Raw genomic sequence first — 22,171 nt, forward strand, 5'->3', positions numbered from 1 at the left:
GGGGGGAAACAAATAGAGTCCCAGCTTTTAAAAGTGCAAAAGGTAGGTCAATTCTGGAAGATAATAGATTCATTTTGGGGCCCTGTTTCAAGTATGTTGGGTTTTTGCAGTGATGATCAGACTCAAAATCAAAGGTTCTTAAATATCAGATTAGATAAGCATGCGTAAGACTGATCAGGGTCAAAACTAGCTTTGTCTAGGAAGTTTAAGCTTCACAAGACCTTTTATGTGGCTTCACCTATCCTGTTTCAACTTTAAATTTAATTTGGGTCCAAGTCCTCAATACCTTGACATTTTTACAATTGGTCTGTCTTCCTTGGGAAGTAATGTGGATCTGAGACTTAAAGAAAGACTCTCGAATTCATGCGTATTTGTAACAGCCATTGTGCTGGGCACAACCTAGGGGACAAGGACTAGAAAATAATGTTAGCATCAGGAAGGAGCCTTAATAATAGGAGTTCAGCTATGAAGCCTTCTCACTTGCTGTTTGAAGTTCGAGAAATAATGGCTTTTACTACTATCATCTTTCCTAACCCTGTTTCTAGAAGCTTAGCTCCTGTCAGGAACCAATGGCTCACGCCTATAATCAGGAGGCTAAGATCTGAGGATTACGATTTGAAGGTAGCTCCAGCAGGAAAGTTCGTGAGTCTCTAATTTCCAGTTAATCACCGAAAAAGCTAGAAGTGGAGCTACTGTTCAAGTGGTCAAGTGATAGCCCTGAGCAAAAGAGCTCAGAGACTGTAGCAACAACCACCACCATAACAATAAAGCTTACCTCCTTCCCGTTCCACTCGCTGTTTCTTCTGTGGTGTGCCTCGCTCCATGTTTATGCTCTTTAGGATCCCCTTCATCTCCATTCTCCTTTCCTCAGCCTGTGTCTCACTCTTGCCTTGCAACAAGTTAAGTCCAACCTCTGCCATGAAGCTCACCATGGGGACTCTGAGTGGCACGTTCCTTTCCTATAGATAGAAACACACCTTGACTCTTCATGATACACAAACAGCACAGATAGACATACAGAATGTGCTCATGCATGACCAAATGAGCAGTTTTCAAGTTGGAAATGCAACCACTGCTGTGTGACATTCCTCCTTCTGTTGAGTAACTGCAGCAAATGATCTAGCGTTCTTACTTTAATGTTACCATTAAAGCTGTTAGAAGGTCCTATTATTCTAGGTACTGATATCCTCATTCCATCAAAGAACTGAGCACATATGAAACAATTCTCTTCCACAACACAGTTCACAAGCTTAAAATGGAACATAATTTCTCCCTTTAAGTCCTTTGAAAAACATTCTTACTGCTTCAGACTGAAATAATTGCCTACACTTCTCCCTTTCAGTTTTCTTCCATCTCTACACAGCTCCTTATCTTATTTCTACAATTAAGGGCTCCTAATTTGACTAACCCATTAAATAGATGCTACATTTCATATTGCAATTTTTATTCAATAATCTCCAGTGATAGCTTATAGTCATCATATCAGGTTTCCTTGTGAATGTTATTAAGCTTACTGTAGTCACCATGAGCAATAATCAAACCCTGTTAGATCATTATCCTGTCAATCATTCCTAATGAGCACAATTATGACCATGTAGACAATTGTCTTCCAGCAATCACTACTGTGGGAAGGCAAACAAGGTATGCTTAGCACCACAGGTGGAGTCTACTCTGGACCTGGGATGGTGGTTGTGCATTGGTGGTATAATCTGAGGAAGTATTGGGATGGATTTCTGGCAGTACAATTGCTCTTACTATCCTTTCCTTTTGTATCACAAGCTACTCTATTACTGGCATCACAAAAGCATTGAACGGTAGGAAGCCACAGACACTAAAGATTCACCACTAACCGCATTATCCCTTGGCACACAAATAGGCCTTTCCTCTTGGACTGATAGAACCTGAATAAAATGCAAGGGGTTTTGTATGCTGCTCTAGTGCATGAGAGCAATTGCAGACATACTTGATGTAGCAATTCAACAGATTTTTGTGGCAAAGGGAAATTTCTGCCTTGACTTTAGAGTTCTGTGAACTTTCAGGGAACACAGCTTGACAATCTGCCACATATGTTCTTAAAGAAGATGTGGTTAAAGGGTTTCCTGTTGACTAGAGACAGTTGTCACATTTGATCAATGTGGAAGGCAAATATTGACCAATCATTTCTCTGCTTCTTCATTTTCAAATATTTCTAAGATGGGCAGGGTGAGTATGAGCCCTTGATGCCAAGGCTCATTTCTCAGCATGTCTCAGTGTAGAATTATTCATCTCTCTTCCTATCCTTTGTTTCCTAGCTCTGTAAGAAACCAGAGGGCCCAAGGCATATCTTGAATCTCAGTTACAGTGCTGATATACGTCAACATGCCCTTGTATTAAGTTCATGTGGATAATGCTTCAAAGATGTCCTTAAGTCACATAATCCCTTGAATGCACAAATCCAATTGTGCAAGAATATGTGTATGTGATTAAAAACAACATTTGTATTATCATCCAATTTTGTACCGAGAACTAGGAATTCCTCAAATAATGGAGTTTGGCTTAAATCCATGACATCAATGTGACTTGTTTTTTATGTTAACTTGGTTATCCACTGTTTATTTCTTCAAACTAGCCATGGCTATGACTAACAAAGTTACTTATAGAATTGAGAATACTGTTTATCACAAGTGAGTTTCTTTTTAGGTGACTTTCATCTTCAATTTTAACCTTCTGAATGCAGCAATGAATGGAGCAGCCATATAAATGAGCCATCAAAATAATTCAGTGTCTGTCTCCACATCATTCATGAGAAATAAATCATGAAAACCTCATCATATGATACAACACTTATCATTCCTGCAATCTTGGTTATGAACCTTGACTACTTGCCTTCTCTGATCTACCTGTTCTCTCTAGAATGAGCTCCCCGTTTATGTGGTATTGAGACAAATAGATGCATTGAGGAAAAGGGATTCCAAATCCTAGCTGAAAACAATTTTCTTATTATATTAGAAAAAATTGGAGAGATGTGTTAAAATGAAGAATGAGTAAGAATAGCTAAAGAACCACTTTGACACATTTATGTTGTTCTTACAAGCTGATCTAAGAAAAACAAGCAGCCAGCAGGAAAAATCTGGACATGTTGACCAATTAGTATTCCAGTAAGACTGAATCCCCAAAAGGAGACTTCCCAAAATGGGGTAATACATACCACCCTAGCATGCAACATTCCCACTACAAAAATTTCACAGTCAACAGAAATAGTGCTGCCCTGGAGATACTAAATTCCATGTGTTCTCAAAGCATATTTTTTTGAAGAGTATGTTTTGGTAATCTTGAACAAGGTCAGTTGGCAAAGACTTGCCTCTAACAATGCAGTTACCTTCATTACAGGCACCGAGTGTGGGTGTTTCTTGAATGGATTCCTTGGGGTACTCTAGAACCTCTCTATAATTATTCCTTATTATCCGCACCCCCCCCCCAATTCATAATAACAGTCATGACCCTATGCTTTAGTAACTATATCCTAGTAAGTCATCCTTAATAAAGGGCTATTTCTTTAATTCAATCAATAAGTTAACCTTCTGTGTGTATCTACACCCTAGAAAAGAATGGACCCTTCAAGCTCCCTAAACACAGTCTACAACTATAGGTAGAAAGAATGACCAGGAGGCAGAATGAGAACTCAGATCAAACCTTAGGGATTTTGTTTGCAGAACCTTGTAGAGGTTAGTCTAAGCGCCATAGAATGGAGACTACTGATAGTCAGAGGTGAGTTCCTTTCCAATGACTTTTGTCTTTGATTTTAACCTTCTCTCTGCAGTGATAAATGGAGCATCTATATGAAAGAGCCAAAAATAATTCTGCATCTATCTCCACAACATTCATGAGAAATAGATCATGACAACCTCATCATGTGATAAAACATTGCAGAACATCTCTTTATAGATTATCTATGACCTGACACCTGGGGCAAATTTCACTTTGTACACACAACCATTTATCAACATAGTGACAAATACAGCATCTGTTCACACACTACCTAGAGTAGCAACACTAAGTAAGAGACAGAGAAATAGAGTATTTAAGATGTATTGTTCTCATCAGATGGGATAGGTATTAATCTTGCAGCTATCCAGCTGAGTGACCTTAGGTAACTCATAGACTCAGAAGCCTCAGTAATCTGGGATAGCAATATCAGTCATCCATTAGTCCTCATGAGGTGAATAAGATAGTAGTACTCATGGAAACTACTTAATTAAGGTCCTGTCAGGTAGAGAAATGAGATAAGGTTATCTCTTATTATTTATTCTGGCTTAAATGAAATGTGTACTTTAGAACTCTTTCAAAGAATAGTTACAAGAATAGTGTAAATGGTTCTTATATAACTTGCCCTTCCTCCCCTTCCTTTCTCTTCCTTCACTTTCTCCTTTCTTTCACTCTCTTTCTACCTCTTTTTCTCCTTCCTTTCCTTCCTTCCTTCCTTCTCTCCTTTCTCCCTTTCCTTTCCATTTCTCCCTTCTGTTCTCCCTCTTTCTTTACCCCCTCCCTTTCCTTCTCCTTTTTTTCCTCTTCCTCTCCATTTCCCTTTCTGTGCTGAGGATTGACACCAGGGAACCTTGTACAAGCTCAGTGGGTGCTCTACCACTTGAGCTACACCCCTAACCATTTACTTTGCATTTTGCTCTTAAAATAATATCTTTCTCTCTATCCCAGACTGGCTGGTGAACTTGCAGTCTTTCTATCTGTACTTCTCAAGTAACTGAGATTACAAGAGTATGCCATCATACATAGCTGCTTCTTTGTCTATATTAGTATTTTGTATTTTTGTTTATGTTAGTATTTTGCTAGGTAACATTTGCCCCAATGATAACTTGACATTGATGTATTATTATTAACTAAACTTCAAACTCTTTTTAAGATCTCGTCAATTCATCCATTTATGATTCCATTTATCACTATTGCATTCATTATTCATTTGTTTTCACAGTTTCTAGTGCTGGTTAGGTTTAGCTGATACTTTCCTTGTAATGATTCTGTGCTGAGGAGGAGTAATGCCACAGAAATGGCTTCTCCAGAGTACACATTGCTGATTGAGTTAACACAGATCATCTAGTGAAGGAGGTGCTGGTAAGCTTTCTTTCCTGTGAATTTATGTCCCACAGTCTTTCCTTTGCTATATGATTTGAAAGCAAGCCACCAAATGCATGCTGCATGTTTGCAGGGAAAGTAAGTGGCCCATTGTTGAGACACAGTAGCTAAATAAATTGAGTTACTTTGTGCAGGAGGTCTTCTTGTTGTTAAGTTCAAAAAGATGAGAAAAGGCTAGAGAAAGAGTAGCTCAACACCAGCACAGGTTTATGAGGGGGGAAAAAAAGGCTTGCAAAGGGGAGCCTCAAGTTAAAGCTAGACACTTAGTCCTTCCTTAGTCTGATTCATTTATAGTAGGCCTGAAAGAATGCTAGAATTACCTAGTGGGTGTGGCTTGAAAGTAAATAATGATGGGACTAATGGTGGGAAACAGGGTTACACCTGAAGGGAGGGAAGGCGTCAGGCTGGAGTCTCAGCTCAAGGTCCTAACTGGGAGTCAGTTTTGGTCTAGTGCCTGCCATGAGTTTCTCATGACTGGGAAAGAGGGCAAGGCAGGAATGTTAGTGAATTAAGGCCTTGTTCTGGGTCAGCAAGATAAGGACACCTGGCAACTGAGACCTAACTCTTCCCCATTCGTTTTTCATTTGATCATTTATTGATATCATTGTGGGCATTTGTTTTATACTTTGGGTTATATTCCATACTATCATATTCATTTTGTTGTTCAAATCATGTTGGCTTTGATCATTCAAAGTCTTTCAGTTGACTTTGGCATCATTTTGGTATAATTCTAAATTTTCCATTTTTTGGTACTAAAATATATACCAGGATCATTTCATTCTTGTCCCTGCCCTCTGATTATTCAATTTCTCCAAAGCATATTATTCCTTTTTTATCCCTGAGGTTATCAGAAACTAATATCTGGGTGCGGGGTGTGTTGGGTTCTGGGGTGTTGCTGTTTCCATGGGTAGAATCAGGAACTATACATATACTAGCCCACAGGTAAATGTTTCTTCATAAGCACATTAACATACACACAGTTGTCTCTAGCTGTATATAAACATGACGTGGCTTTTTGGTATGCCATTTATTTTCCCCGTCATCTCCCATTCCAACAGTGATAAACTTCTATTATTTTCCCTTCATTTATTGATTTACTTAACTTTGTTGTACACAAGTGAGACTCTTTCAGAATTGATCATCACAAACCCACTAAGAAGCAACTTGACCTACTAGAGTACCTATGTGCTACTTCCGAGTATAAGTGTAATGTATTTGAATAAGCCCTGTGTCCCCCTCAAGGTGACTCTTCTCATTCTAGAGTTATTATTAGCTTTTTTGTCTCTGTAAAATTCATCTTCAGTCTGAACTGAGTGGCTGACATACTCAAACCAATCAGCATGAAGTCTAGGCCCTACATGTTTCTTTTATAAATTCTGCCGTGTTCCTTGCTCTTAGCTACATTCACCTTAGAAGCTACTTGTAATTTCTGGGAGAGATTGAGTAAAGACTTACTAGCCATGGACTTCTATGACACTCTTAGGTTGTTCAAGTTTGACTCAGTAAAAAGCTTCTGTTGAGAGTTTCCATGTAAATGGTAACATGGCACTCATAAAATGGCTATAATTGTGACATAGAGACAGAGGATGTTATAGTCTACCGGGCTGATAAATCCATGGACAAGCTGAATGCAAAATATCAACTAATAGTTAACTAGGACAAGGCGTCTTATGTGCATAGTCAAGCTACAATATATTATTCCTAGGGAATACTATAAATAAATAAATAAACCATATGACCTCTATTTAAACACCAAAATGTGTCCATACTTAAGCTTCATCTGTAAAGCATATTAACTCCAGGATAAAGGCCATGGGATATGAAACCAGTAATTCTATTCCCAAGTAATATTTTTCATGTATAACATTTTGTGAAGTTATAAATACTATATGGTATTTTGTCAAAAGTCAATCGTAGAAGTAGTTTTACAATGGTAGTAATATTTTAAAATTTATGATTGCATCTTTATAACAAACATAGCTCTCTTCTAGTTATGAATTATGTTAGACCCTAAATAAACTAGATGAAAGACAAGCAGAATTTTTACCAGTTCACACACAGCATATCTGTAAAAGCCACTGTTATTAGCTCAGCCTATGTCCCTGAAGCATGAAACCAGAGAGACGCAAAAAGAACAGAGCATTGATGAGAGCTCAGAGAACCATCATATCAATAAACCACGAACTCCTTATATAGCTAAGAAGAACACTTCCTTCCTATCGCCCATAAAAAAAATAGAGATGGCAGGAACTTGCATAGATCTGCCTCTTAGCATGAGAGTAAAAAACCAAGGCTGAGTAGGCTTGAAGCCGATTCTGACCCAGCAGGTTGTTGATTAGGGAGCTGGTTCCTGATGAATTTTAACAAACTTTCTTTCACACTCAGCTTAAGCTGCCAGCTCTCTGTAATGTACTCCATCTCTAACAATTACCTGCCAAGTGCTTACCACAGACTGGCAAAGATTAGTTACTCCAGGGAGAGTGGTTTATAACTGCATGATGCAGTTTTTTGCCAGACCAGTAATAAAAGCAAAGGCCCACAGCAGGCTGCCCTTGTTTTCTCTCTTTAGAGAAACACAGATTCCTATGGATCAAATGATTGTTACCAACCCATCCTCAGGGCACTTAAACACACCAGATTGTCTCTATTTGTTTTGCATGCATCATAATTTCTGGAAATATGAATTAACTAAATGCAATTGTATTGTCAAGAAACTGTGGCTTCCTATATATCATCATCTATTTGCAGGAGCCTACTGCTTTTGTGTAACATAACAGGGGGAGTTTTTCTCTTAACAATAGATGGTGATGCTGTACTTAAGAAATGCCTGCATTGTTCACATATGTTAAAACCAGGTGGGATTGAGCAATAGAAATTCAACTAATAATCACAGTGATAATAACATAGGCTTGATTAAATGATCCTTTTCTTCTCTTTCATCCTACACAGAAGTTCATTTACATTTTAATAAACTGAATAGAAAATAAAGGAAGGCTCATGTTTTTCTGTGATGTGAGCCCAGAGAATCCTGTAGGGAAAGAGGAAAATGGAATGATAGACTGAAACAAAAAATGTACAGATGCTATAGCTGAATATGATTGAGCCTACACTGTTCTGAATCTCACAAATTCCCCTGGAAAAGTATAAAGAGAATTTAGTAGCTTGGTCCTTCATGCAAAATTAAGGGCATTGTCCTTGGACGTTATTATGAAAAAAAAATGATCTGATTAATCTTCCCTCAAAAAATCTTACTACTTGAGCAATTTAAAAGAATACAAATCTCATTTTCTTAACTTGGCATGTTAACAATATAAAATAATTACAGTCTCTTCTATTTTAATCTTCATGACATTCTATAAAACTATGTATCAAATATATAATGCTGTCAGATAAATGAGACAGCAGAGACAGCTATAAATACCAACAGATCAAAGAAATATATTCTCTGGGGACAATTATGCTTAGTGATGCTTTCCAGAATTCTTTCTTGTTTTATGGTGACTCAGAATAATACTTGTGCTTTATTTTTTTAAGTTGGAGTTCATTGAACCTACAGCCATAGTGGCAGAGTTGTATGAAGAAAATGAGAAAGTTTCAATCTAGTCTCTATTTTTTTAACTCTGAACATTCAAACTGAGACAATATTATATAAAATGCAGAGTATTAAGTTTTTTGTTTTGGGGGGGTATTTTTTGTTTTTGTTTTTGTTTTTTTTTGCTAACAAAGCTCAGATGTTGTTTGTAATGGGGCTTCACAAGTTTGGCAAGTTTGATGCAGAGAGCTATAACTAATTATTGCTCCTGTCCTTGATAGCTATAGCAGCTCCAACTTAGAACCACTGGGATTTTATTGGAGTAGTCAATGTACTTCCTTCCCAATTTTACACCCAAATAAGTAGAGAAGGGACGGGGGGGGGGGGGGGGAAAGAACTCTGTAAATTAAATGCCAGATTGAGCTTCTTCTTCTGGGGAAAACACCAAATGGCGGATGACGCCGGTGCAGCGGGAGGGCCGGGAGGCCGTGGGGGCCCAGGCTTGGGAGGCCGTGGCGGCTTCCGAGGAGGCTTCGTTAGCGGCCTTCGGGGTCGAGGTCGCAGCCGTGGTAGAGGCCGGGGTCGTGGCCGCAGGGCTCGTGGAGGCAAGGCCGAAGACAAGGAATGGATCCCTGTCACCAAACTAGGCCGCCTGGTTAAGGACATGAGGAGCAGGTCTTTGGAGGGAGTCTATCTTTTCTCCCTGCCCATCAAGGAGTCTGAGATGATTGACTTTTTCCTGGGGGCGTCCCTCAAGGACAAGGTGTTGAAGATCACAACTGGAGCTGCCAACGCACCAGGTTCAAGGCATTTGTAGCCATTGGCGACTACAATGGCCATGTGGGTTTGGGTGTCAAGGGCTCCAAGGAGGTTGCCGCTGCCATCGAAGAGCCATCATCCTGGCGAAGCTCTCCATTGTCCCTGTGCGGAGAGGCTACTGGGGGAACAAGATTGGCAAGCCCGACACCGTCCTGTGCAAGGTGACAGGCCGCTGGGGATCTGTGCTGGTGCGCCTCATCCCCGCCCCCAGAGGCACTGGGATTGTTTCAGCTCCTGCCCCCAAGAAGGGGTTGATGATGGCTGGTATTGATGGCTGCTACACCTCAGCCAGGGGCTGTACTGCTACTTTGGGCAACTTTGCCAAGGCCACTTTTGATGCCATCTCCAAGACCTACAGGTACCTGACCCCTGATCTGTGGAAAGAGACCGTGTTCACCAAATCTCCTTATCAGGAATTCACTGACCATCTTGTGAAAACCCACACCAGAGTCTCCGTGCAGAGGACCCAGGCTCCAGCTGTGGCTACAACATAGGATTTTTATACAAGAACAATAAAGTGAATCAAGCCTGAAAAAAAAATGCCAGATTGATTATTAATGTACACAGAACATCCAAAGCACCTGCATGAATAGTTAGAATTATGAGTGAATTTGGGCATGGTGGTATATACCTATAGTCTCAGCATTTAGGAGGCAGAATCAGGAGATTTGTGATATGAAGGTTAGCGTAACCTCTATGGTGAGAACTTGCCTCTTAATAAAACAAAATCTAGTTGATTAATTATGCTAACTTTTAGGCTATAAGACTGGCATGCAAATATCAATATTATTGTTCTATGCTGGCAAAAAAAACCATTTTTTAAAATTCACAACACACCAAACAAAGTAGCATGTGTGTGCGTGTGCGTGTGTGTGCGCACACACACACATCAAATACTTGGTGTCTGTACCCCAAAAGCTAAAACTATTACCAGTATAAATTAAGGGGTTCTTTATTATTAGTGAAGATTTTCTGGAAGCTCTTGATATTATTACTGCCTTGGTAGAAGTCGTTTGTGTGTGTGTGTAATTTTATTGACTCAGTAGCAAAATGGGCACTGTTCTATAAGTGAGTTATACCTCAATGAGAAGTTGTGTTTTTTTGTTTTTTTTGGCCAGTCCTGGGCCTTGGACTCAGGGCCTGAGCACTGTCCCTGGCTTTTTTTTGCTCAAGACTAGCACTCTGCCACCTGAGCCACAGCGCCCCTTCTGGCCATTTTCCATATATGTGGTGCTGGGGAATCGAACCGAGAGCTTCATGTGTAGGAGGCAAGCACTCTTGCCACTAGGCCATATTCCCAGCCCGAGAAGTTTTTAAATTAAAAACAGTAAGTGACAAAATTCAATTTGGCTGGGGATATGGGTTAGGTATATGTCCACAAATGACATTGAAACGCTTGATCGCAGAACTGAATAGACAAGCCCATCTCCTCACTGGTACAGTGGGACAAATATAGCTCACTTTTGTCACGGGTAAGAATCTGTGCTGAGCACCTGGCTCCAAACAAAAATGACAGTTGCGCTGAGCATGTTCAGTTTCTTTCAGTTCACCACTAACCCACCTTATGTCTTTTCTCATCAGGTAAGAATAAAACCAGAGGTGTTTTCTTTTTGTTTTTATTTTTTTCAGATCCCAGACCTAAGCTCCAAGAGTTCCATAAGTCAGGTCTGGTGACTTGTCCCCATATACCAATGAACAAAGGGGCATGTTGAAGGGCAAGCAGAGTAAGGAGATTTATTATATGACCTGGATGCCATGGAAAAACAGCACTTCAGCCCATCTTCAGCCATCATCTAGAGTACATACATGAGCTACAGATTTAAATAGACAATGAATTAGGGGTAGTGATTGGGATTATGCAGCTAAAACAGTCCAATTCAGTGTCCAGAGGTGGTCATGTAGCAAGAGGGGAGCGTCAGAAGGAGGGTCTAACAATTATCTCACCATTGCTCAGAGTGATTCCTTGTCAGATGGCCTCATCTCCTATCTTCTTCCTGGATTTGAAGATGGCTGCCAAGTGACTATAAGAGATAATGGCTCTGGGTAAAGGACTGAGATACAAAATAGAGGCATGGATGCCTATTTTTCATCCTCCTTTGAGATGAGCCCAAGTAAAGGATCAGTGTTTCTCAGCCCAAAATGGTTTTTAAGCAGCTGTTACAAGACAAGTGGCCAAAGGGAGTCCCTTGAGGAAGAAGCATGAAGGGAAAAGAAAGAAAAACTTGTCCCAATGATAACTTGAGTTCTCTGTTAGTAGTTCTCTGTGCTAGTATTATGGAAGCAGAAGAACTGAACCTATATGATCTCATGTGGATTGAAACAGAAAATGCATGTGAATGCTTGTGCCAACTATCAAGCAATTGAAATTGGAGGAGGAACATATAGAACATTGGAAAAAGAGTTCTTCCTAAAGATAATCTGGTCCATTTGTATTATTAATAATGAGTCCCAAAGAGGTCAAGATCCTTGTCCAAGTTCCATGGATTGTTGGAAATAGACCATTGACAGACAAAGCAGAATTGTATCTGGATCCCAGATACTTGATGGTTAGACCACAGTTCCTTCTGCTACACCATCCTGCTGAACAGCCATGAATGGCATAGAATGGATTTGCTGATCTTTCTCCCAGCCACTGTGCGGATCCTGTCATAGAAGAGTCACTGCCTTGCCTACCTCCGTGCAAACTCTGTGCCCTGCTTCCCTCAGGGAGCAATTTGTAGCCCTTGTTGTGCTTTTGTAACAAAAACAAGATTACTGTTTAGATTTGAGGTAGTTGTTTTCACAATCCACTGTGAAGCAGTCAGGCAGGTATTCTCCTGAAGGTAAATAAACACAGTCAATCACAATTATTTGATTCCATTTAGTATATTAAGAAAGGTACCGATTTAATGATACCCTACTGGTCTATAATAGTAAATGCACCACAGAAAATGAATCATGAAATCCCTTTCTCACTAATAACTCTTGAAACTAGTATTATGAAAAGTCACTCAACCCAGGAATTGAAATGTTTTCACCTTTTGTCCAAGTGACAATGCTATTAGTTTTCAGTTCTTTATTCACTGGCCATAAAAATAAAGGTTGTTTTGAGGACAAGGAAACCTACAATATATAGTTTGTCTACATTCCCAAGTGGCAGTTCATTAACATGAGCCAGCATGGCTGAGACTGGGGTAGCAGCTGAAGAGAGGGTTCTGCTAGGGGTTGATGCCTTTATATGTGCAGAGCCATGGAGAGGGAAATGAAACTAAAGACTGACACAAACACTCAAGCTATTTGCACTTATTTTGGAAGACTGTGAGCAATTACCTTGTCAACCTGTGCCTTGGATCTTGGCTCCCTGAAAGACAAATACTGAGTCTTCTTCATCATGGTTTTCTGTTGATAGATCGGGTTCCAGTACTCCCATTTAGTAAGGTAGTTGTGAAGATCTGGAATGATCCCAGAGAGAGGCACAAAACCAGGCTTGGCAAAGACACCAGTGCACAGCAAGATGCCCTGACTACTGCCTTCAGGAAAGTACCTTTTCTGTAGATTCCTATACCTACACCAGGCAGACACTGAATAGAGCAGAAAGAAAAACATCAAGAGGGCATTCTGGATCCTACTTATGACATAGTCTCCTAAGCTGGTAAATAGTGAGATTAAAGTCTATCTGGCAGGTGAGCCTGTGATCTCATTCATTCAGTGTTATATGTAGCTAATACTCAAAAATGGTAGTTGTTACTATTATCAAAGATATTTATTATTAAAATTAAGTAAGGCTGGGAATGTGGCTTAGTAGTAGAGTGCTTGCCTCACACATGCATGAAGCCCTGGGTTCGATTCCTCAGTACATCATAAACAGAAAAGGCCAGAATTAGTGCTGGGGCTCAAGTGGTAGAGTGCTAGCCTTGAGCAAAAAGGAAGCCAGAGATAGTGCTCAGGCCCTGAGTCCGTGCTCCAGGATTGGCAAAAAAAAAAAAGTAAATATTAACTTAGATAAAATAGATTAAAAAAACCTTCTGCTGATTGTTTACATATATGCATTTATGTACATACATTTGCTAATGTCTGTCTGTGCATGAGAATTGCCCATAATAACATCTGTAAATAAATAATCAAGGGTATATGGCTCAAGAGACAGGGATTAGTTGGCTTTGTTCACTTCTGTGTTCTAGAATACTTATTATTAGAAATCGCTTTTACTCTGAAAAGTGATTCAGTTAGGGTCCAAAGTGCAAAGACACTTGTACTAGAACATTAGCCTTCACATTTCACTTGTTAATATCTTAAATAATAGCTACCATAACAAGAAAAGAAAACTATTGGTCTTAAGGCTTATCTCCAACAAAGAATTTTCCATTTGTTAGTGAACATTATGAGCTACTTTTTCTTGATCCTAGTATTGACTGTAGATGCTACGACTTCAGTGGATGGTTTTGGTATTGACTAGAAAGCTTTTAAGTGAAAGGCACACAGCAGAATGCCCCATCTACTACCATCTGACTTTCTTCCTCTTCTTCTACCTTCCTCATGTCTCCTTCTCCCTCATCCATGTCCCCCTTCTCCACTCCTTGGAACTATCTCTGATTATACTATATTTAATATCTATCTTCAGTATCTGGGCACTTAAAGAGCCACATACTGTGCTTGCTTCAAACTTAGGAGACAGATGGCACTAATTTACCTGTTTTAATTATCCTACTAAGTGTGGAAATGTTGGCAAAGGAAACAAACATTAAGAGCCAGGGATTCTGCCTGACAGACATAAAGTTAGCCTGTGTTAATGACATTGCAATTTTGGCATGGAGGCTCTGGAGCTTTGTTTTCTGTCTTATGCAAGTTTCTATGCTTATTCTATTTGATTTGATTACTAAATACTTTTTCTCATTTTTGTCTTGTTTATTATATCTCATTGACTCTCGTAGAACTTCCTTCCAGCCTGGAAAATACTAGTTCAGTAAATTACAGTTTGAATCATGATGTATAGCAACAATGGCAGACAGATTTGGCTCTGTATCTAACTCTTTTGACTCAGCTAGAGTCATTTTGAGTCTAACTGTCAGGGTGGCTGTACATGTAACTTCACATTTTCAACTCCATCTAAATAGATCATCCTTTCAATAAAACTGTTTAGAAATTTCTATTTTCATCCCAAGCTCAACATCAAAGCCCAAATTCTTTACTATCCCTTCTAAAGACGCCATGATCTCCAACTTCTTAAAATCCCTTTGCTAGTCTCAGCCCACACACATCACTTCCCAGTGAATTATATAGGCTGGAGAAAGAGGGCAGCTGGCATGGAGCTTAAGGATCCTCTTTCTCTTAATCTCAGAAGTGGATGAATTTGCCAACTTTCCTGGCTTCTAGTTTTTTTGAATGCACATCACAGCATCATCCAAGTGGAGAAAGGCAAGCCTACCACAGAGCACAAAGTTGATGAAGCTAAGTACAAAGTCACTAAATTATGCTAGTGCTTCATCTAAATCTATTTTAATTTCCAAAGTTGTTCCTGTGTTTTATCAAACATATCAGATCTATATCTGAGTCCTGAAATTTAGCCTTCAAACATGATGCTTAAATCAAATGCAATATTGTTCCTATGAGAGAGCTAGGAAATTTTCTGTTCATCTGTGGACTGATAGAAGTGCCCACTAGGCTTTTGGAATTCACAGGCAATAGATAAGAATAAAATAAAAGTGTTGTTTAACTCTTCTATCAAGAAATAGTTTACTGAATACACTCTTAATATTGAGCAAATCTGATTTAAAATATTTTTTGCATTTCCAGCCATGTATATGAGAAGAGATTGATATTTTCTTTATCTTGTTTCCATCTCTGTGTTTTTATGGCATTAAAGGTGTTAACAAATTGAGAACTCACCAAAAGGAAGTATCACAAACTGAAATTTCATGAATATAGACTGTTCTGGAGGAAAGGAAATAAAAATCCTTCCCCACTAATTACAATGATGTACCACAAGAGAATAAGAGTTATTCCAATTGCTCCTGAAGAATGTCCTCATGCCATGAGAAAATTCTTTATTTTCACCTCTATGAAGTGTGTCCTATATCTCACAACCATTATTGACTAGAGGAAATGAAATGCAACAACTCTATTTTCACATAGCATATGCCCCAGCTGGTGTCAGGTACAAACCTTGCACGAGTGGACTTGGCTTCTACTTAGTGTCCTTTTCCTTTCCCATCAACAACCCTGAAGCTCGTGAGAATTAAACCTGCAGACCTATTCCTCATGACTGCGAGAGTGGTAGTGATCTGTTCTTTTTGTTTCAGGCAATGAAAGCTTAGAAGAAAACTACGTGCAGGACAGTAAGATGGGGTTTGTCATTAACGCCATCTATGCCATGGCACATGGTCTACAGAACATGCACCACGCCCTCTGCCCGGGCCACGTTGGCCTCTGTGATGCTATGAAGCCTATCGACGGCAGCAAACTCCTGGATTTCCTCATCAAATCCTCATTCGTCGGCGTGTCTGGAGAGGAAGTGTGGTTTGATGAGAAGGGGGATGCTCCAGGAAGGTAAAGCTCTCTTTTCTGTAAACAAACCAACCAACACACAGAGACATGAGATCCTCCCAGATCAGACAGTTGGCAACTGGGGTTTCACTCCCCCCCCCACACACATAGTTTTGGGGTGTCAAAAAGAGATCCAACTAGATAGCTAAGACAGGGCTATGGAAATTATTAAGATCGTACAACTTTTTAAAACATTCTAAAACTTTTCAGAAAGTCCTCTTGGTAAATCCTGAAAACACAGCATCCTACAGGTAACTACCTTCATTCACTCTCATCTCCTAGCTACAAACTGGCCCTTTCCTTTGGAGTGCCTAAAATCTCCATGCAAGAAACTAAAGAGGTAATATAACTAGCAAGACTTTCCCAGACCCTACCTACACCAGCCAGAATATTTCTGATTGCTTACAATTCTATTACGGTCATGAAATACATACTGCACTTGACTACTACCAGGAGAAGAAAGCCCCTATGCGTGTACTCTCTTTTCTCAAGCTTGTCTGTTTTTTTGCTAAGCTGTCAACTGGAAAAAAGAAAGACCGTTTGTCCCTTTATTGAATTCAGTATCTAATGACTTCCAAAGTATAAGTCAAATCAGGAAGAAAAGGAAATTAAATCTAAATGTACAAATGTAAAATTCTCCTCCTAAAGTCCTTTTACATACACTCTGTTCTACCATGCTTATTTATATCATCAATCAGCTCAGAGGTAGGTGGGGGATGAGCTTAGTGTCAAGTGTCCTTGTGTTCATTCATACCGATTTTCCCAGAAAAGAGGTAATCAAAATGGTAGGAAAATTGAAACATGGAGCATGAGAAGAAGTCCTCAGTTGGACTTAGGGCTATAAGCTCAGGGGCTTTGCCCTTAAGTCTGATTCTATAGATTTACAACTTTCTGGGAAATCATATGGTATGTTAAAATGAACAAATCATCTAATTCTCACTACTTAAGTTGTAATCCATCTTTATGTTTACATATAAGAAAACTGAGTGCAGAGAAATTAAGTTGAAAACTGAGTTGAAATCACATAGAAAGCAAGTCCTGAAGGCAATGCAGTCTGACTCTGTGGCTTACAATTGTTTGCTACCCCATGCTGTTTTTAAGCTAATCCTAAAATTAGCCAAAATTGCTGGCAACTTTCTTAATACTTTGGTAGAAATACTGCACTTTAAGGGATTGTATGGCTCTCAAGAATTCCCTGTACAACTTCTCTTTTTGTGTAAACTTCAAATTCTGCATGTAGAGAATCTCCTGTAGAAGCTAAATGAGTCTCTCTGTTATAATCCAGCAGCTCTAGGAAGGATGAACAATATGCCCTTGTCAACAATGAATACAATTAACTTATAGCTTCCTTCGGAGCTGCCAGTAAGGTGGGACCATGTTTTTGATTGGAATGTGAATGGAATGGATAACCTTGAGCGTGTAGAAGCTTAAAGGCACTGCACATCTTAGGATATGATACCAGAAGGAAGAAATGCATCTCAGATTCAGAACAGGGACCATTTACAACCCTAAACCCACTTTCATAATCCTGAGTCTCCCTGAATTCCAGGTGAGATTTTCATCATAAATCTTTCTCCTTTATTCTCAAGAAAACATACATGATACAACTAGCATAGGGCCAGATAATATTTTATACTCCATAAATATACATTTCCACTGTCTTCTACTGGTAACTTATTCAAGATATGCATGTGTATGTACAATCTGAGTTTATATCTTTGCATCACTACAAATTGCATATTCAAATTGTGATCTTGCCCCTAGCTCTTTTCAGGGATGCTGTTTCCTTAAGATTGGCCAGTTTCATCTGTTCAGCTCTGTTCCAACCACTTTCCCTGCTTCTAGCTACTGTTATTCTTTTAAATTTAATTTTATTGTCAAGGTGATGTTCAGAGGGGTTACAGTTCCATAAATAAGTTAGTGAGTAAGTTTCTTGTCAAACACTGTAACCCCCTACCTCATTTTTCTTCCACTTTCCATCCCCACCCTCTGAAGTTGTAAAGTTCATTTCCAACTTCTTGTCTTGTGAGTGTTGCTGTTACATTGGTTCTCCCTTTGTTCTTTGTCTCACCATTCTGTTGTTCCCCTTCCCTTTCCTAATTCAGATAAATGTATGTACAATACATAGGGTGCCAAAATCAAATATAGTGGCAAAAGGGAGAATAAACTATAGGGAAAAAAAAACAAAAGAAAAAAGTAATATCTTCACACAGTACTTAAAAACAGCAACAAGAAAGGAAAACCTTTTGTTTCCATATCTTAGAGTTCATTTCACTTAGCATCATGTTATTTATGATCTTGTGCCTTCTGTAATTATTGTGGATATTCTCAAACACAGGGCAATGTGTCAGGTAGGAACGGTGGGGTCAACAAGAAGAGCAATGTTCATTCTTTAACAGGAAAAGTTTAGGGAGGTTTTCATTTTGTTTTGAGTAAGTCAATATTTTCCTTTTTGAATTTCTGTTTTGTAACAGAACTTTGGACTTTAAAAATGTGTTTTCATACCAAAATATTGTGAAAATTTTCATTTTCTGAAAGCTTCTAAAGTGTGAACTGATTTCCTTTATTAAAGAGCAACAGATGAGGAAGTGAAGATAAAAGTCTCAAGAAACTGAGTTTTACGAAGGATATTCCCCAGCTAGCATCATAGCACAGCCTTCATTGAAGCATGTAAGAAAGTGGCCTAGTGCGATGTGGAATAAAAGATGGAGAGTCACAAAAATGAATGAAGAAAGCCCCTCTCACTGCACATTTGCAACAGGTTTTATAGCCAAAGACTGGTATCACCTGTCACAAGATGTGTGCGAACCATCCACTCACTGTTAGTACACATTTGGACACTACGGTGCTCCTCTGAAGGATTCTGGTAGGACTCAGGAACAAGGAAGATAATAACTCTCTATTAGCCAAAAGCCAGAAGAGCAAAAAAAAAAAAAAAAAAAAAAAGAAGAAGAATGAGCTCCAGGTGCATTATTCTATCTTTTGCCTCTTGGTATCTTTTGCTCATTGTGTAAGGAAAAACTTCCCTTATTTTCCCAAGTCCTTTATTCTTCTAGGAGACAGCTATTTGTAGACAGTGCTCAAATCTGGATATTGAGAAGCCTGGAGTTACACTGCGGGTGACAGGATGCATTTGTGCATTGAGAACAGGCAGAAAAGCCAATAAACAGATACTCGTCTAGACAAAGAACTAGGCCAGATACAGCCAATAGATTGCAAAAGCCAACTTAGGCTAATTGGTAGTAGCTTCTCAGGGTGCTGCACTGAGCTAGATTATGAACCTGAATCCGGCTTAGAAAGAGTTAGAGGATGGATTAATCAGGAGCATGGGGAAAGAAGGGAAGGATGATAGTTGAAGATGAGCAATGTGTGCTGGTTCATTTCTTTCTATTTACTTGGGTCAAACACACAGAACCAATTGCCATGACTCCTGTCATAGCCCAACAGGGTGAACAGACAAGAAACCTATTGCACAGCCCTGACATAAAGAATCCCACTGCACAGCCAGTAAAGGAGCACTGGGCACTGGGCACAAACAAAGTTTGGGCCTGGAACCACCTGACTGGTAATGGTTAGCTTGAAGTGAACAGTGACATGGCAAAAAGATGTACAAAATATCAGAGAATTTTTAATGACTGAGAGATGAATGACTATACCAACCTAGGTATCTTCTCCAGTTTTCCTATAGCAGTGGAAATAATGAAAATATTTTAGTATATTCATGGAAATACAAATACAAATAAAAATGATTTTGTTGTATTGCCATAGCCCACTTGGGTTGATGAACAAAACATTATAAACTGTGGCTTACAAGCAGTGGGAATTTGAGGTTCACAGATCAAAACATAAGGAAGTCTAAGATCAAGGAACCAGCAGATTTGATGTCTGGTGAGAACTCACTTTCTGATTCATAAATGGTACTTTCTACATCTGCCGGTATGTGGTGGAAGGGACAAGAGAGTTTTTCAGGCTGCCTTTGTAAAGGGCACTAATCCCATTCCCAAAGGGCCTTACTCTCATGACCTTACCACTTCGCAAAGTCTCCATCTCCAAGTACCACCACTCAAGGATGGGAGTTGGGAGGTGGGTGGGTAGAATCTCAACATTGAAAATTTGAGAAGATGGAAACATTCAAGCCACAAGATCTATGATTTTGTTTCCCCTATAAATTAATGTTTTTGCTCTTGTTTTTGGTACTGGGGATCACAACCAAGACATTGTACTTGCAAAGCAATCACTTTGCCACTGAGCTAACTTCTCAGCCCCCATTATAAGTTAATTCTTCACATTCCTATATCCATAAAGCTTCACAAGAATCTCACTAACCTTAAAGAGTTTAGTGACATTCCTCATTAGTATAATCCACTGTCACAGTGTGAGAAGAGACTGTCTCACACAGTCTGACATCAAGTCCTCCCGTTTCGATTAAAAATATCTCCCTCTACCTACCCTATAGAAGAAAAGGTTTAGCCCCCAGAGTACACATTGTCTGCAGTGAAGATTATTTTTAAAAATATACGTATTATCATTATTATAGGGAAGAGTTCCAAACGTAGACTCTGCTACTGTGGAACATTTAGACATGAGAAATTATTGAGATGACTTGTACCCTTTATTTGGTTTAAAAAAATGTTTGTCCTACTGAGGAAAGATAAATTTAAATGTCAATATGTGGGCCATAAAATTCTCGACCTCCTTCCTTCCTAATTACAGGTGTCTTTCTCAGATTGCTTGCTCTATTAGCACTTATATAAAGTTCCAGAACTGGCAAATCCTCTTCCCTTTCAACCCACTACAATGAATTGAATGTAAAAAGGAAATCCGAAATGAGAGCAGTCAAACTTAGATTTAATATTGTCATGAATTCAGGGAATAATTTAATGAATAATGATTTTTAAAGAGATGTTATCTAAGCATACCGCTTTGAAAGATAAGCAGAAAGAAAACAATGAGAGCAATACATTCTTTAGAAAATATGGATGCTATTCAGATATAGATTGGAAAATCAGGGGAAACATTGGAAATAAATGAAAATTTTGACAATACCCGGTATTGGGATATGTAATGATCCTAATACTTACCCCTCTTCTCTTGGCTAATGTATGTTTATAGATTTTTTTTTGTTCATAATGTCCATATCATGTAAGAAAGACTCCCTTGTTGTTCCCTTTAGGTATGACATCATGAATCTTCAGTACACTGAAGCTAACCGCTATGACTATGTACATGTGGGAACCTGGCACGAAGGGGTGTTGAACATTGATGATTACAAAATACAGATGAACAAGAGTGGAATGGTGCGTTCTGTGTGTAGTGAGCCTTGCTTAAAGGGCCAGATCAAGGTGAGCACCAGCGTTTCCTTGCATATTATTTATAAAGGAGGTCTTCTACTGTGAACTAGTAGAGAGAGCCACAGCTACACTTCTTTAACAAGATTTCATAAAATAGGTGTGGCATGTTGACTTTAATAGATACAGAAAGATAGGGAGATGGAGTAGGAAAACTTGGAATATTGAGATATTTTTTAATTCCAATGATGGGCTGGGAACTTTCATGTAGGCATCCCAAAGATAAATAATTGAATTTAAAAAACTGAAACAGAGGTAGAAATCCCAACCAATTAATGCTCCTTAGTTCTTGTTTCAGCTGTTACTAAAGAAAATAGTGGAAATCTAACACACAACATGAGTGGAGGTGGATGTGTGAATTAAATTGTGATCGTCCTTACGCACTGCATCCATATATGAAATCGTCACATTTTACAGCTTGATTGGCTAAAATCTTCGTCAGTAAAGTATTTTAAAATTAAAATTTTTGAAACAGAAGAAACCCAAACCAGTAGTGGTTGCACTTAGTCATATTCTAACTATTTTTAAGGTAAAAGCTAAGCAATGATGAAGAGGCAGGTAACAGAGCTGAGAGTTCTCTCTCTTTTGTTTTACAAGTCCTTTGATTTCTCTAATTTTTTTTTCTTTTCCTAACCAAGGGAGTTCTCAGTTTCTACTTATATCCCAGGGTTTGGGGTAGGGGGGTGGCAAGTGAGTAACCATAGCTTTAGAAAACTCGAGTCAATAGACACCAAATGTTAGTCATGTGCTGATGTGACCCGAGAATTCTCAGTGATGAAGAAGCCATGGGAACCGCTCTAGCTGTGTCTCGTGCTATTTAAAA

At 39.1% G+C, this 22,171-nt stretch overlaps 1 protein-coding gene and 1 pseudogene across 3 annotated transcripts in view; both read left to right on the forward strand.

Annotated features, from left to right (window-relative positions):
• The window catches only part of Grm1 (glutamate metabotropic receptor 1), a 292,553-nt gene that overhangs the window by 216,931 nt on the left and 53,451 nt on the right, over positions 1-22,171 (forward strand). For both annotated transcript variants that reach the window (XM_048354248.1, XM_048354249.1), the window contains exons 4-5: positions 15,757-16,003; positions 21,174-21,342. In XM_048354248.1, the coding sequence (XP_048210205.1) occupies positions 15,757-16,003; positions 21,174-21,342 (416 nt within the window). The remainder of the gene's footprint in view (positions 1-15,756; positions 16,004-21,173; positions 21,343-22,171) is intronic.
• Positions 9,100-10,018, forward strand: LOC125357377 (annotated as a pseudogene). The gene has a single exon (XR_007212136.1). The product of XR_007212136.1 is annotated as a 40S ribosomal protein S2-like (transcript).

The sequence above is a fragment of the Perognathus longimembris genome, chromosome 9 (assembly GCF_023159225.1).
Source record: "Perognathus longimembris pacificus isolate PPM17 chromosome 9, ASM2315922v1, whole genome shotgun sequence".
Lineage (NCBI taxonomy): Eukaryota > Metazoa > Chordata > Mammalia > Rodentia > Heteromyidae > Perognathus > Perognathus longimembris.